The sequence below is a fragment of the Numida meleagris genome, chromosome 20 (genome assembly GCF_002078875.1).
Source record: "Numida meleagris isolate 19003 breed g44 Domestic line chromosome 20, NumMel1.0, whole genome shotgun sequence".
NCBI classification, from domain to species: domain Eukaryota; kingdom Metazoa; phylum Chordata; class Aves; order Galliformes; family Numididae; genus Numida; species Numida meleagris.
In genome coordinates, this window is record NC_034428.1 from 3,948,997 (window position 1) to 3,965,789 (window position 16,793).

The window sequence follows — 16,793 nt, forward strand, 5'->3', positions numbered from 1 at the left end:
TGGGTAACTCAAGGACTGTGTTCTACAGTGTAACCAGCCTCGGTTTTGGCACAGAAAGAAGAGAAACAACGCTGGGGTAGGTGGATGCAGTGGGTTTACTGCATGGTTTCTATAGGTTTTTGGTACTGTGAAGGGAACTAGCTTCCTCAGAACGGTGCCATTTGAGCACGTTGCAGTGAAACCCTTTGAGCCCATGCTCTCCCTTAGGGGGGATAACGTCAGGCTGGTGCTTTCCAGTAATTTGAGGATATATAAAACTCCCCTTTCAGTAGCTGCAACAGAAACGTGGGGAACTCAAAAAATGTGACAAAGTGGGAAAGGATTAAGTGAGACACAGCTCCTGATCCTCTTTGTCCAACCCCCCTCACCCCCAGGTGTGACAAATTAGCCCTATGTGCACCTTTGTCAGAATCAGGAGGAGTTCTTTTATTGCCTTTTGCACGCCCAGGGTGCAACCTAAGAGTGTGTGAGATCAGAAGGAAAGGGGTGGACTGCAGGGCCCCCTGTGATCTTGCTATTTGCTGCCCAACATTTTACAGAACATTTTACTTGTAGTGTGCCTCAGTTTTCCCACATGATGGCAAAAATACCGTCTGGTGAATACTGGGATGTGACAAATAAGAGCTGCAGAGAAAGCAACTTTAGAAAGCAGATTTCATGCTAGGTCCTGCAGCTGACACAAAACTCCCAGCCCCCATTACTGGCTGTGCCCTGTGGTGCAGTGATTGCAGCCCACTGCCCAGCTGCAGCCACTCTCTTTGATTGTCCAGCTGCTATGGCCTGGACGGCACAGCTGTGGGTGATGAGCTGAACCACCCTCTGGGCTTCCAGGCAGACATTTTAGATGTGCTCTTTGTATGGTGCAACTGAGCTGCTGCTAGCAAGTAAGTGCTTTTTAAATATTTTCTTTCTTTCTTTTGTCCTTAGTGGAGTGGGAGAATGGGATGTTTTTCCATGGGGTTTGTGGGAGGGTAGCAGCAGGGCAGGAGGGAAGCTGTGTTGCTGCCTGGAGCAGGGCTGAGGGAAAAAAGAGTCTGTGTCTGCTTTGCTGCTTGTTTGCAGTGCCTGCTACAGAAATAGAGGCTGCCTTTGCCTTCCCTTTGGTGGGGCTGTGTGATACCTTAAGAAACCTGTGCTGGATAGCAAGGCCAGGTAGCTTTTTGTTGCAGAGCTGCTTTATTGAAGTCAAGGTTTGGAAGGGACCTTTGGAAGGTCTCTTCTGAGTGGTGGAGCCTTATGTGTATGTGGTGGTGACCTAGCATGCCAAAACCTGGTACCAAGTTTGAGCTGAGTGCCTTCCAGCCTGGGCTTTGAGCTCTGTCCCACTGCAAGTGCAAGCCAAGAGAGGGGCTTGGCCTCCAGGAGCTGAAAACATAAATAAAGCAGTGCTGGGAGGTGAAATGGAGGAAATTATTTACCTGAGGGCACAGGAGAGAGCATCCAGCTTTCTTAATTTTCCCTTTCATCCTCGTATCTCCCAGCCCATTATGCTTCCTCAGGAGTCAGCCTCTGCAGGCGCCTTTCGAGCTGTGTCTGCCTGTCATGCTGATGAAAGGCTGGCCCTTACCAATACCTGTGCCCTCAAAAAAAAAAAAGGAAATAAAATAGTGGAAGCATACCTAAAGTGAATTTGGGGGTAGTAGGGAGGAGGAAGGATGGAGGGAGAGTCCAAGTCCTCCGCTTGCTGAGCACTAGAGGCTCTGAGCTGCGCACTTGGAGATTGAGGGGCTGGCATGGTCTCTCCCAGCTCAGGGAAAAAAACAATCCCATCCTCAAAAGGGAGCAAGCACTAACCTAATAAAGGCACCAGCTGGACGAAAGGAAAACCGGCTCTTTGGAAAAAAAAAAAAAAAATCCTTTCATTAGAAAAATAATATATTTCATCCTAATAAGGTAAAAATATTTGAAATGGGGCAGAAGTGAGCACTAGGCAGCATCTGTCAGGCCCTTTCTGGAAAGGGGAAGATTATTAAACTCAATTATAATTTATTTTTGTAAAGTGTCTTTCAGACTAAAAATCTCCCCAGATGCTTTGCAAGGACTGCTCAGGGGTTACTTACAGCACGGAGCATCTCTGAATGCCCCTTGTCCCTCCAAGCCCCTCTTTCCTGCATCTGCTGAAGGATTTAACCCTCCAGGTTGTTGTTTTTTTTTTTCCTTCTGTTTTTGAGCAAGTTATGAGAGATCTTTTATGATGCATGATGCAAGAACATGCCCAGGGAGTGGAGGGGCAGTTGATGCTGCATTTTTTTTCTGTTTTAGATTAAATACTTGCATTTCCCTAGGACTGTTCCTCCTGAGTGATTGGTGATTGGCCGGTTAGGATTGATTCAGAGCGTCCAGGAGCACGACTGGCTGCTTGTTGCCTATTTTTCTTTTGGTGTCTGTCACTTTGCCGGCCTGCTTGTCCATCTCTCTGTCGCTTTATCTGCCTGGTGTGTCTGGTTTGTACAGCACCCTTGCTGCTGGTTTCAGCCTGCTGCCGTTCCTGCCTGTCTCCTATTGCCCCGTGCTTTTTCCTTTTGCTCTCCACGCTTCAGACACAGACTGCTTCCAACTTTATCCCTCCACTTTGATAAGCTAGCACTGAGGTTTTTATCTGCGTGGAGCCAGAGGAACACCTCTTTAAAATTAATTTCTGTAACCGATTTAATTAGAGACAATTCTTGGGTGGATGTTCCTCCATCTCTTTGAACAAGTTTGCTTTATTTAAAGCAATTTAAACTGCTGTGTGCGTGCACAAGAGACGATGTGCTGAAGTGCTGCCGCCCTCCAATGCAGATGAACGGTGTGATGCTTCCTGCCCTTGTAGTGTGAGCAGCAGGTTTCATCTCTGCCTGCCTGCCTGCCTGTTTGCTTCTATGGCTTTGTTTCGTTCCTCGCTATACGGTGTTAGCAGCCCTTCCCAGCAACAGACACAAGTTCAGAGTGAGATGGACGCAAGCAGCGGGCACGGGGCTGTGGGTGACAAGGGGCTCAGGGCTCTTGGTACCGGGAGCACGAGGCAGCACCCTGCCCTGTGGGAAGGGAAGGGGGCAGGCCAGGCTCCTTAGTCTGCCTGTCAGATAAATCCTCGTCTGTTTACTTAAATCCTCAGTGTTTCTTCATTTGTTTGTTTAAAAGTTTCCCTGCCAAAAAAGAGCAAAAGGAAGGAGGGAAGCTGCCTCCACTGGCCACCCCCCTCAGCCAGGACGGGGCTGGGGGGCTTTGGGGACAGGAGGAGCGGAGGTGGCAGAGCACCCTGCAGCCCGGGGACAGGGCCCTGTTCCCATCTGCAGAGCTGCTGCTGGCCCCAGGCGGCAGCACCCAGGTGAGGGACCCAGCGAGCCCCTTCTTGCCACCAAGAAGAACTTGTCCTCCCTTCTATTGTTTTCTCTCCCCACAACGAAACAAAAGAGAAAGTAAACAAAAATCTTGCAAGGTCATGAAAAACCATGGAAGCGCGTTTCATACCCACAGAGTAGCTGGCTTACGGCTGTACCGGGCATAATAAACATCACCCCTGCAGGTCCTTCACGTGCTGGTATGTCCTGTCACCCAGACTGGGTGCTTCCCGTGTCCCCACTCCAGTACTACGCAAACCTGCACACCCTGCAGAAAATAGGCATGTGCAAGTCTTGTGTACGCAGTCATGCATGCTCTTATGCCTTCCCAGTTTGTTCAAATTAAACTAAATTTACCATTGATTTGTAGAGAGGGACAGAAGTTTTTTATTCATGTATGTGTGCATGTGTGAAACTCTCCAAAGCTCTTGGCATCCTACATGCTTTTTTGTTTGGAATGGGCATGAGCTGCGCGTTGACTTTCAGAGAGGTCTTAAAAGTTCATGTTCTGACTGAAGATGGTGTGAGGTTTTATTGTCAAGCTGTAGCTTCAGTCTTCAGTGGAATGCAAAGGGAGATCTGCTTAGCTGCTCTCCTTCCCCTTTCCTCGGGAGCTTCCTCTGTGAAAGGGCTTCCAGTGGTCCTGCAAAATGGCACCTGCAGGTGCCTGACTGCACCAGCCCAGAAGGGTGTGTGTGAAAGTCAGCTGGGACGCGAGCAGTTGATGTGATCTGTGTGCACTGTGCAGCAGGGTTGTTGGTGCCAAAGCTTACTTTGTGGAAGGGTTTGTGGTTTGTGTTGTTATATCCAATGCAGACTCATAGCTAAGGACCCCAACTGCTGCTCTTCCATGCTAAAATCCCACTCCATTCCAAATGTCATTTTCTGGAGGTATGGAGTTGGGCTTATCTAGCCGACCTATTTGCCCAGCAAGTCTCCCGTCCTTTCTTAAAGTCAGCGTGCTGCAGGAAGCCAGCACTGAGCCTCAGTCCTTGCAAGCTCTGAGTTATGCCCAGTATGTGTTGTGCGTCATAACAGCTGCCTTTCTTCTCTACCAGTAAGCATCAGAATTTCCTTCTGCCCGGGTGTAGGAGGCATTGTGCTACCAGAGTATCCTCCCAGCCAGCCATGCTTTCCTGCACTCGGTGCTCAGCTGAGCAAGCTGTGGGGAGTTTCTGTGGCACTGGTGGCTCTGCACACCTGCTGGTGACTGCTGGCTGCCCTGCACTGGCTGGCTGTCCCTGCAGGACGTGCTGACTGCTAAAGAAGAGCGGAGTTTGGAGCTTGTAAGAAATATTGCTGCCAATTAAGTGAGTGCCTGCTGCAGTATGAAAACCGTTCCTTGTCAGTCTGGACATAAGGAGAGGTGTAACCCAAACTACTCTTTTCCCAGTAGCCCACAGAAATGCCCATGCTAGGCTCTGTAGGAAGTGGTTAGACAAATTGCGATGGTCATCTTTGTGAGCCACTAGGATGGCCATTACCTTTATTCTGGGCCAACACTGCTAGTCTGTTGCCTTTATTTCTGCCCGTATTGGCCCATATGGCTCAGCAAGGACAGGTCTCTGTGCTAAGGCTGGACGAGGCACGTTTGTTTAATGACATCTAAAAAACAGGATGATGGGAAGCAGCAGCAGAACCATCTGGTCTCCCATTCTGTGTCCTAGAATACTTTGAATGCTTCTTCGTTTGAGGTAGCTGAACTTTTGCTGCCTGTTTTGGTTTTAAGCCTTATGAATCATATGGAAAGGGAAAGCAGGGCTCTATTTGGGCTGGGCTGGTGCTGAGGGATATTCCCACTGAGGATGCCCGCGTTGGTGGCTGCTGCGTGAGGCTTGACATGTGCTGAAAAGCCAATGTCCTGTGCCTTCTGTAAAACAGGCAGTGTAGTTCTGTGGATACATGTTAACTGAGGGGTTCTGCACTCAAAAACTGCTGTTACAGGGATAGGCTCAATGTAATCAATGTGCAATAGCAGCAGCAGTGCCCGGTTGTTGTCCAGACCTTAAAGCAAGCCGCATCGCTGGGTGTCTGCTGCTCTCCCTTCCCTCCCCGAAGCTCTGAGTGCAGTGGATGCAGAGCTGCAGCGTCACCCATTGTGAGGGCTTGGAAGGAATGCAGTAGTGAGGCTTTGATTTGTTCAACTTGCTGCTTCTCCCTCGACTTAGTCATTCCTCTGTGAAGCGCAGTGAGAGTTCCACGGAGAGCAGGCAAGTTCCAGCAGGAGCTTCCAAGCTGTGAGTCGTGTCGTGTCCCCCCAGAAACACCGTGATGTGAATACCCCGCGTGCTGCGGGCAGAGCTCCAGTGAGAGCAAACCTCTGTGCTCTGAGGTCGGATTAGGAGCATGTTCAGATAACGACATCTGAAAACAGGATGGCTGGGAGCCGCAGCAGAGCAACCAGGGGGCTTTGAAAGAGAGAGGAGTCTAATCCTCTCTGCTAATAAGGAGGCAGCTGCTGCCAGTGCATGGGGCTCAGCAGGCTCCGCTTTGCTGCCCCTGGGTTCTCTGACCGGTGGCAGAGGGCAGTAGGCACAGACACCCAGCGGCTTTTGTGGTGGGGAAGGACAAAGCAGGAGGAGTTTGCTTTGCTTTCTTTGGGTAAAACAAGAACTTCACCATTGCTCCTTGCCTCCACCCCCATAGCACCGGGGCACGTGCCTGAACCTGGGGGAAACACAAACAGCTCTTGTGCAGTTATCATGGTGTGCGGGCAGATCCCCCCAGGACAGCTGGGACGCGTGCTTGCAGTGGTCTTCCACTGAGGGGTGAGCACTCGGGCATGCCGTGACCTGGTGGATACCAAGAGGGTAATTGCTGTAGAGCACCTGACGTGCTGTGAACACACGTGCTTTCTTCAAAGCAGCTTGTTCAGGTCCTTGTAAAATGGCACCTGCTGCCTGAGCCTGTCTGCCTTGCTCAGAGCAGGTGGGGAAAGCCTGTTTCCAGAGCTGCCTGGTGAGGATGCGCCCAGGCCTGGCATTTGTTCAGGCAGAATGGTGGGGACAAGCTGTGCTGAGCGCCTGGGGTTTTATCTAATCTGTTGTTCCTTTGCAGTTGGTGCTCACAACTGCTGGGTCGGCTGCTCCAAGGCAGTGCTGTCACAGTGTGGATGGAAGGACAAAATCTTCCCTGGAAAGGACTTTCTCATCCCCAACGGCAGTCACTTCTCTCTGCCAACACGCAGCATGTGCAAGTGACAGCAGCAGGAGGGAGCTATGGAGGGGCCTGGTAAGGAATGCTTCCTTTTAGATCTTGGATGTGTGGTGTACAGTTTTGTGTATCCTTATGAAATTCTATCAAAATTCAGCATTGCTTTTTAGTTCCTGTTAGTGGGATGACAGGTCCCACCCCTTCCATGCTCCTTGTTTCTCTTTTGTTGGGGTGATAATCACACAGCTCTAAATTTCGAGGGCTTTGGACGTCATTGTAAGGTTTCCAGTGGGTTACAGCAAGTTTGATGCCACCATGGGGCCCTCTTTGCCACCCTGAGTTTGCAGACCAAGGTGGGAAGGGGAAAGTCAAAATGCAAGCAGCTGCATCTCTAATTCACATCCCCCTTCAGCAAATGATGGAGGCATAAGCATCACCTCCATCATCGCCCTGATGAATGCTTTGAATGAAACTACAGCAAGACTTCTTAAAAACTTTGAGGGCAGAGTCTACAGAGAGAGAACCCTGTTGTTTTTGCACTTATCACCACAGTGCTGGTGCTAAAAGTGGCTGTTAGAAGGGGTGCGGGGCCATTGCTGCCACTGCGGTGCTTTAAGAGACCCGAACTGCTGCGAGATGTGTTAGCTGTCCAAAAAATAAAACACCTCCTCCATCAAGAAGACAACTCCATCACTTGAAACTTTGTTTTTTTTTCCAGTTTTTATTGAGTGAAAATGTCAAACCTTGCATCAGTCATGCAAAAAAAAAAAAAAAAAATCAAATAAATAAAACACATATATTAAATTTCTAATAGCACTAAATTCAAGTGGAAAAATATTCAGTTCTTAATAACGCAGGTGCTGAAGAGACCAGATTCAAGTAAATCAGAGCACACCGTCCTGTTTAGGGTGGTTTTTTTTTTTTTCACTTTCTGCATTTTTGTCTCAAAACCTATATATATATCTATATATCTATATATATGTATATACATATAGATATATACACACACACATATATATGTGCATACATATTATTTTTATATTTATATATATACACATACATATTTATAAAACATTAAAAAGAGCATTGGTGGTTCAAGCATTTATTTCCCCCCTCCCCCACAGAAAGAAAAAAAAATAAAACAACAACAAAACAAAAAAAAAATTACACATTTAAAATTCAAAATGAGCTAGCAATGGCTTATAGTCCTAGTGTGCAATATGGATATTACAAAAGGCTAGAATTCTCCCTCTTTGTCTTTTTTTGTCTTTTTTTTTTTTTTTTAGTTTTTTAAAGGTTTTTTTTTTTTTTTTTTTTGCTACATTGGAAAAAAGTTTTTTTTTTTTCTTTTTCTTTACAAAATTCCTTCCACGCAGACTTTAATCCAGTTGAGTTTGTGGCTAGAAAGAACCATCTAGTCAAGAGTTTTGATTTCATTTTTTGCTCTTCAGCAGTGAATGGTAGCAGAATCAGGAGGGTCCATCCCAAGGATTATTTTGTTTGTTTTTCGTTTTGTTTTGGACAGGACAGTTCCATTTCCTCTCTCCTCTTTCCCCCTCCTCATACCGTTGGTTGAATCTCTCTCTCTCTGGTCATTCTTTTAAGCACTTAGTTCAATAGCATCGTGTTAACGGTCCTGTTGATATGATCGCGTGAAGCGAAGAACCACCTCGCCGTAATGGGCACCTCTGTGCTGTTGGGGCCTTTGTTCAGAAAAGCACTTAAGCGTGGGCTTCAATCTGCTCCAGACCACAAAGCGTGTGCTTAAGAGTTTTGCTGAATTAAAGCCTTAGCATGGCAGAAACGCAAGACTTAACTTTCTGACTTGTGTTTGTTGTTGTTGTTGCAAAGATAGACGTAGTGAGAGCTCTACAGAAGCAGGGCTTGGGGAAGGCAGGGCGGCACGCACCGGGCAGGACCGCGGTGCAGAGGTCAGCATGAGCCTCTGGGGAAAGGAACCACATTCCCTGGGCCAGCTCCTGGAGGAGAGGCGATAACGGACTGGGAGAAAGGCTGAGACAAGGGGAGAAGTCAGGTGCCTTGGGGGGGGAGGTGGTGTGCATAGATAAACATGGGCCCCTCCGGCACGCTGAGCCGCACAAGGACACGTGGAACAGCTCTGCATCAGCACAGGCCCCGGCACAGTGCTGCCGAGCGCAGCTGCCAGGGGATCGCTTCCCCTCTCCTCTGTGCCTCGGCCTCCTCCCACTGCCCTGCAGTGGTTCAGTGAATGCAGCTTGGTGAGATGGGCCAGGGAAGAGGTGCAGACACCATGTGCTGGTTCCCAGCTTGTAGCAGCAGGGCACAGCTCCTCTGTACTCTGTGGTATCGAGGGGCCCCAGGGACCTTGCTGCTGGGAGCAGGGCCCTGCTGGCTGCACTCACAGGATGGGGCGAGGGGGCAGGGGCTCCATGCTGACCCCGCAGAAATCAGTGATGTCCATTGGATGCCCAGTCAGAAGATCTGGTCTGCAAAGCGGGGCCTGTGTTACATCTGAGGGGGCCTCCTGGAGCCCATCACCATAAAATGAGAGGGGCTGAATACGTGAAAAATTGACAAGTACAGAACCTGCAGCAAGTGCCATTAAAGCAGAGCATTATGCCCCATCCCAGTTCTAGAAATTCCAGGTCCTCGTTCCCTCGCTCAGCCCCAGGAACGGGAGCTTCGTTACGTTCAGGAGTTGGTCTGTGCTAGAAAATACACAGCGGAGGGCAGGGGATATACCAAACAAAACAAAAACAAACAGAAGAATGAAACCCTATAAAAATAAAAGCCACACAAAATAACTGATAGAGGAAAAGAACTCCAAAGTATTAAATAAACTACAAACTAGTCATAACAATATTTCATTTGTTTTCATTTGTTTCATCTCTACAAAATTCAAGTTAAAATTCGGAATCGTGCAGCTCCGGTCAGTGCTAGGAGTGTGAAGTCAGCCTCAAACCGCAGAGTTAAGGCCCCCCCCCCCTCCCCTGCCACCCCCTACAAACAAACACTAAATTGAAGAAAAAAAAAAAAAAAAAAAAAAAAAAAAAAAAAAATAGAAAAAAAATTGCACACAATTAACCGTATCTAAGGGCTTTACAGAAGGCAGGCGACCCCCCCTCCCCGTCCCCCTGGCATGGGTTGTTTCTCTTTTGTTCTATATATAGTAATAACCTTTACAGAAAAAATACTGTACAACTTCTTAATTTTTTTTTTTGCCTTTCCTTTTGAAACATTATCTGAACATTCTGTCCCCACATGTACACAGCCGCGCTGCTTGTTTATAAATCAGACCTGATCTACACCAGTTCCTAAGGGAAATAATTAAAAAAAAAAAAAACAACAAAAAAAAAATCAGCCTAAACTCCTTGAGGCCTTTATCTGTTCAGGGTAGAAACAAATTGTGGGGATCCCTTGGAGCTGAAGTGCTTGTGGAGGGGCTGCATGGTAGGAAAAAAAAAACCAACCAGGTTTAAAGAGAAGAAGGGACACAGCTCAGACCCAAGGAGCCTTTTGCTAGGCTGGTGTACTTACAGACTGGCACTGAAAGAGCTATGATCAGAATTAATCTGTACAGCTGGTCCTGCTGGAGCCCGTGTGGATGCAGACAAGCCCTCTTTCTCAGATTCCGGTGAGGATTTGGGGTCAGACAGCTCCTGCCTCACCTGCCCAAGTGCTGGGCAGTCTCCTGTAGTGTGTGTTCCCAGCCTGGGCTAGGAAAAGAGAGTGGGGAAGGGATGAGCTTGTGACCAGGGAAAGCCCAAGCTTCTGGAGGAGACAGGTCCCAGCTTCGCAAATTCTGTTTGCTTGTGCAGGGCCCAAGCTACTAGCCCTACCTGGCAAAATTTATCGGCATGGCCACAGACATGCATCATTTTTTAGCTGGACTGCATCCTGGCCTCTGCTGGCATCTCCCCACATCTTTCTGTGCTGGGTAGGTTGCAACAGGCTCGTGTTTCGTGGCTGCAAGAACCAAGGCCAGGCAAATAGCTCTGCGGGTGCTGCAGAGCGCTCCCCACTTAGTGCTGAGCAAAGGAGCCCCAGCATGGGACGCCCCACATGGGATCCTGAACGCCTGCCTCCCTGCTCCCTCCTCAGCGGTGCCTTCACCCTCTCCTGGAAGGCCCCAGAGCTACATTGCAGTCCATGCAGAAAGCCATGCCCACCTCCAGTGCAATGCAGGGGAGGAGGGCGTGGGGTGGGGCCATCCCTGTTACCCCCATACCTGGGGTCATCGTGTGACTGCGTGGGTCAGAGAGCAAGTAGTATTTTCAAGGCTGCGTTAACGGCTGGGACGCTCTCCTGCGAGCACGGTGCTCCTTGTGCTGCACCGTGGCACAGAGCGTCAGCTCGCAACCTCCTGACTCTACCGAGTCCTCCTGAGATGGGGATACTGAAGCACCACAAAAAAGCCTCACCCTCAACAGAGGGAAAGCACCTGGGGTTGGGATGAGATGGAACTGGATGGGAGTTTAACCCCAGTCCTCCAGTGTGACAAACCCTTTAACTGCCCGCTGTGCCCTTCCCGAGTTACTTCAGCTAAATCAGCAGGGATGGGGAGAGGTGCCTTACAGCTGCAGACAGAGAAAGTTTTACAATATAAATAGCATTCAAAATTATTATCATTAATAGTAAAAAGGATCTGGAAGAACAGAGGAGTGTCCCATTCCCACCCCTGCTCATTCATTAATGCGTCCTCATTTGCGTGACAATAAATACCCACTCCCACCCTCGCTGTCTGATGCCATCCATTTAATGCTGGAGAAAGAAGAGAGAGAGAGAGGGAGAAAGGTGGGGGAGAGAGAGCACACCCCTCGCCCCCTCCTTCCCACTGGCAAAAGCTGAGCTAGTCGTCTTTGTGACACCAATTCCTTGCCTGTTATATATGTGTGTGTGTGTGTACATTATATATATAGAAGAGACACACACACAAATATATATTTCTACAATTCATTACCTGTTGTTCCCACCCACCCCCCTCCAAGAAGTGGAGATTATTATTAATATCGTACAACTGAAAACATGGAAAAACAAAACCCAGAAAGAAAAATGGGGGGATAGAACCCCACCCATAACAAAGGGTCCCCAGATGGGCGTAGGCCCCATGCACCATTCGGGAGGCAAGGAAAAGCAGCTGGTACCCTCAAGGTTCATGGCCATGTAAAAGGGTATTTTTTTTTTTTTTTTGCTGCATCCTGCCCCCGTGTTGTGTGATCTGCAGAATGAAGTGATGCAGCACCAGTCCCGCTGCGAACCTGTCTCTCTTACGGGGCCTGTGGATTACAGGTTTCCTTCCTTCCTCTCTCTCGCGCGTGTGTGGCATGGAGTTTTGTATTTCATTTGCCGTCCCAATCTTTGTTCTTGCCTCATGTGGGGTCCCCTAAGTAATTCTGTGTAAGAGCAAAACCAAACCACTGCTGCTGTTGTCCCTGGGATTAAGGAGAAGCTGCTGGATCAACCGTAGAGGCTAGGGCAGCAGCGGGAGCCGGAGCAGGAGCTGAGGCTGGAGGAAGGGCAGGGGCTGCCTCGCCCTGCGGCCTGGAAGCATCACCATGGTCTGTGGAAGAAGCAGCCTCCTCTGGTTCCCCATCATCTTTAGTGGCCAGGCCCTCAGGGTCAGGCAGCGATTCTTCAGAATCTGTGTTCAGGTCTTCCTCTTCATCATCCTCCTCGTCGTCATCATCGTCATCCTCCTCTTCATCATCCTCCTCTTCTTCGTTCATCTCCTCCTCATCATCCTCTTCGTCCTCTTGGGAAGAGTCATCTTCGTCCTCCACCTCGCCAGAGCCCGACACCGCTGCCCCCGGCTCCTGAGGGGCGGTCCCGGCTCTGCTCGGGGAGGGCCCTTCAGCGACTTCTGACTGCTTCTTGCTGAGGTCCAGGGAATCATTGAGGCCCACGCCAGCCGCGTTCTGCAGGAAGAAGAGGGAGCTGTTGTTGTCGGTGCTGAGGTTGAGGGAACTGTCCAGGTTGATGGAAGAGTTCTGGATGTCATACTCGAGAGTGGAGTGGGCGAGGCCCTCAGGGCCAGGAGAGATCGCAGGCAGCTCCCCTCGCTCCTGCTTCTCGTGTTTGCGCTTGTGCGAGTCCATCTGTGACATGCCCACCACCGTGTGTTTGCAGCCAGGGTAGGTGCAGTGGAAGTGGGAGCACTTGAGTTTGTACTTGCAGTCGGGCACCTCGCAGTCCACGCTCGAGCTGAACTGGCAGAAGCCGGCAGCACTGATGACATCCTGCTTGCCGTGGTGCTTACGGTGGGCTGTCACCTTCGTGCTGTCAGTGCAGCGGAAGCCACAGCGCAGACAGTGGAAGTGTGTGCTATTGCCAGAGAACTGACAGTCTGGGAAGTTGCAACTCAGCGAAGACTTGAAGCGCTTGAAATCATCCAATACCAGGTTGTCGACGCGGTCGTGGTGCTGGGCGTGCTTATACATGTGGGTACGGCCGCAGAACTTATAGCCACAATTCTCCCGCGTGCAGTGGTAGTGGGTAACCTTGAGGGAGAATTGGCAGCTGGAGTCCTTGCAGTCCTCGTAGAGGTCGTAGCGCCGAAATCCCTCCAGCATCATCCCTTCATCCAGCATCTTGCGTGAGGATGCAGTCTTGCGGCGCTTGCCAAATGGGGACATGTCCTCAATAATCCAGAAACGCTTTTTGGCCCCCGAGGCAGTTGGCATAGTGATGGTATTCCCTGAGGAGAAAAAGTGAAGAGTGCTATTGCTGACAGGTCTCTCCTCATCCCCTCACCGTCCTGGCAAGCTCTCTATTTGCACAGGCAACACCACAGCGGCTCCCCCCAGCAGCTCATCTCTCAGGCTCTCAGTAAGCCTCAGCTCTGGGACCGTTGGCTGGCTGGTGCTGCACGTCACTTCCTTTGCTTTTCAGCACATCCCACCTTGCCTCTAATTGCCACTCTTGTATAACTTAATATTATCCAAATATCGTTGCTCCTTCTCTGTTTTGCAACTCTCACAGCTTCTCCTGCTGCTCAGTTATCTCTAGTCTCACTTTCCTCTTAAACCAAACTTTAATGCCGAGGAGTTGGCTTGTTCCAGTCCAAGGACTGATGCATTTTACAGTAGTTTGCTGTGGTTCAAGTGGTAAACGAGTTTAAGTGTTCTAAACCAGCAGGTGTATACTGCTTTCCCCTGTCCAGGCTCTTTGTGAGCAGGACACCATAACACACTACAACTGCCAAGGACAGGCAGGAAGTGGAGGAAGATCCCATGCATGATTGAAAGTGCAAGGGGGGGAATTTATAGAAAGAGGATGGACTTTGGCCAGGAGAGTGCAACATCCCTCACTGTAATGAGCCTACATATTACGACGAGTGCACTTAGAAAGACAGATGGACAGATGTTCAATGGGGCCAATTCTCATCATCACTAGCCAGCGGACTCCAAGAGAAAATACCAGTTCTACAGCTTTCCCATGGGTCTCAAAAATCACATGATGCCCCCAGTAAATAAAGAGCCCTCATCTATCTTCCAGTTTCATTCACAGGGCCAGCGTAACTGGCTAGTGCTCATGTCCCCTAGGATCCAGCTGACATCAAGGACTCGACCTCATTATATCTATTAACTTTTTTTTTCTTCTCTGCTTACTATTTCCAGAATCAAACCACAATCTCCAGGACCAACATGCAGCACGGACAAGTTTGGAGGCAAGAAGAATTTCTCACCAGGTGAGAAACAGTGAGTGTAATTGGGAATTACAGCTTTCAACAAAAACACACTTTTTTCTTCTTTGCCCTCCATCTCCATGCTGAAATTGCCATCCTTTTAAAGAGAGGCATGATTTGAGACATGCAGTGCATGGGATCTAAGAATCTGAGAATCCAGAGCAGCCTGCATCCTGGTCTAGGAGACTGAAGAAAGAGTCATTTCTTTGAATGCTGTAGGATTATTTTCTTTGTAGCTGACAAGCAGGTATAAAAGCAATGGATGCTATTTTTGCCATATCTGGCCCGTCAGCTTACAACCCTTTAGATGAAGGATTTGGACGATTATCCAGGGAAGCCTCCAAAGTTAAACTTACACTGTACTGAAAGCTGTAAGTCTACAGGCAGGGTAGCAGCAACCTGATCCCCCCCTGCAGTAGACTGCTGGTGTGCTGGGCTATACGGGTTGTGGTGCGAGCAGAGAACAAAGATCTTTCACATCCATTTGTTACGTGCAGTTGTGCTCACACTGCAAATAAGAGCACCAGCTTGGGGCATCCATGGTGAGATCGCTGTAGTGACTGGTGGAACCTGCACATGAAGGTTAATTTAACCAGCTACCAGTGAAAGAGTAGCTTGCTATCACTGCATATTTTCTATTAGCAGTAGAGTCTGTGACCAGAGCATTCTGCATCCCCCCTTGCAAATGCACTGTGAAGTCTCCTCTGCTCCCAGGCACACCATTACCTGGACAAATCCCTGCTATCCACATCAACTCCTTCCTCCTTCACTAACAAGAAATTACAGCCAAACCACCAAGTATGGATGCTAATCTTGTTTGCCTTTAGATAGTACCACAGGATAAGGCATTGTATAGAGAAGATAGAATATCAGGGAAATAAATAGAATTTAGTTAGATCTGACCTGTTTAAAACTCGATGCATCTGCTCAGCTTTAACAATAGCTCAAACAGATGCACTTAAAACTTTAGTTAATGCAATTTTGTTTCCTCATACAGCAAAGTTTCAGAACAAGGGTATGGAAAAGAAAGAAGATAACCTACTGCACTCGTCAGCCATTAGACAGCATTCAGTCCCTAATGCTCTGCTGAAGATTATAAGCCTCAACAGATTTAATCCCAGTCAAATCTCAATGGTAAGTGCATGCCGTAAGCTTGTCTGTTCAACTAATAACAATGCAAACATTTAAAAAACTTGTATGAAGATCAGTAGGTAAAAACAAAAGAAACTTAAAAATATGTAATTAGAGGAAAGCACAGCATGAAGGTAAGATATTGCAGGTCGCATGCAAATCAGTTAAAAATATAGTCTAGTGTGCATTGTGGTCACTGGATAACACTGCTCTGGACAGGGGGTGGATGCTTCTCTGGCCAAATCCCATGACAAAAACCTCTGAACTTCCAAGCAGAGCCGGTCCTCCAGCCATACTCCCAACCACTCACCCCAGATTTGCACATTACTACACATGCACACAGTAAAGCTGGCAGGAAGAATGACTGGGACATTTATAGGCTGCCAGAATCCTTAGTGTGAAACAAATATGCTCTTGATTAACTAGAAAAGAGCTGGGAGTTGGGAAAAGAAGCCAAAGCTGAGACACACCCTAAAAACCATTCCCAGCCGGAATGAGAATCCCCAGCCTGAGCCATCTCTGATCTTAGTCACACATGGGAAACATGGCAGCTTGAAACTAAAGCTCTAAGTGTATTTTCTGCAGCTGTAAGAGCAGATGCAAACAACAGCGAGTGTGAGAAACAGCCTGAGATGTCTGATGATGTCATCAAAGTGACACTGACTGTACTTCCCTCTGTTACTCGCGCTGGGGAAAGCAGCCCTGAATTTTATGGCTTCATCTGTGAATAGGAAGCAGTGAGGCTGAAAGGAGCAATAAAAATACTGGAGCTGGGTACCTTGTCAGACATCTACCTGCAGAGACGCGTGCAGCACTGGGCTGGGTGGCCTAGAAGATCTAATCCAGAAGTCCAAGTCCCTTTAAGGCTACAAGAGCAGAAGTTTTTTGTGCCACTTTGTGGCCACTCTGCTGTTATCAAGAGGTGAAAAGTGAATTTTGACTATGGGTTATTGTTAGATTTCTCTCATAGTTTGGGGTTGGCTTGAAAATGCTCTCAGGTATCTGAATTTTTCCACAGTGATTTGCTCTGCTCTTTGGCTGCCCTTCTTAGCTGTGGTTACTGTGTCAGCCAACAAATGGAGCAGGCGTGGAAGGGCCCTTGGATAATGTTAAGTGAGACACAGAGTGACACAGGCTTTTTTTTTTTTCTTTACTGACTCAAAAGGTGCAGAGAAAAACGTGGGCAAGGTGAGTGGGGAAGGAGATGGGCAAAGGACACTAAGAGAGAAAGCAAAGTGTTACCTGCTGCATCCTGAACTAAGGGAACGTCACTTTTTACTGGAGTTGGAGTGGCAATGATGGGCGAAAACCCAGTGGTGCTGGCGGCAGGCATGACAATGCCTCTGCTGGATCCAAGAGTGGCACTGAGCAGAGAGTATGAGAGACAAGATGGAGAGAAAAGATAGGGGAGGGTGGGAATGGGAGACCTAAGCAGGGCTTGTGAGAAAGATGGAGGCAGAGGTGGAGGTTGTGGTGCATTGTGGGTAGCATCATCGGCAGCAGCAGTGGCAGTAGAAGGA

At 48.6% G+C, this 16,793-nt stretch overlaps 1 protein-coding gene and 1 long non-coding RNA gene across 8 annotated transcripts in view; one reads left to right on the forward strand and one right to left on the reverse strand.

Annotated features, from left to right (window-relative positions):
• LOC110386973 lies at positions 93-16,506 on the forward strand. The gene is made up of 4 exons (XR_002432334.1): positions 93-884; positions 6,381-6,554; positions 14,075-14,145; positions 15,140-16,506. It is a non-coding gene; the product is annotated as an uncharacterized LOC110386973 (long non-coding RNA).
• CASZ1 (castor zinc finger 1) overlaps positions 9,624-16,793 on the reverse strand; it is a 152,544-nt gene continuing 145,374 nt past the window's right edge. For 6 of the 7 annotated variants that reach the window (XM_021374630.1, XM_021374627.1, XM_021374628.1 and 3 more), the window contains one exon: positions 9,626-13,152. In XM_021374630.1, coding sequence (XP_021230305.1) covers positions 11,897-13,152 — 1,256 coding nt within the window. In that variant the 3' untranslated portion in view covers positions 9,626-11,896. Of the gene's footprint in view, positions 13,153-16,793 lie in introns of all 7 variants that reach the window. The other variant, XM_021374631.1, reaches the window with a different exon arrangement.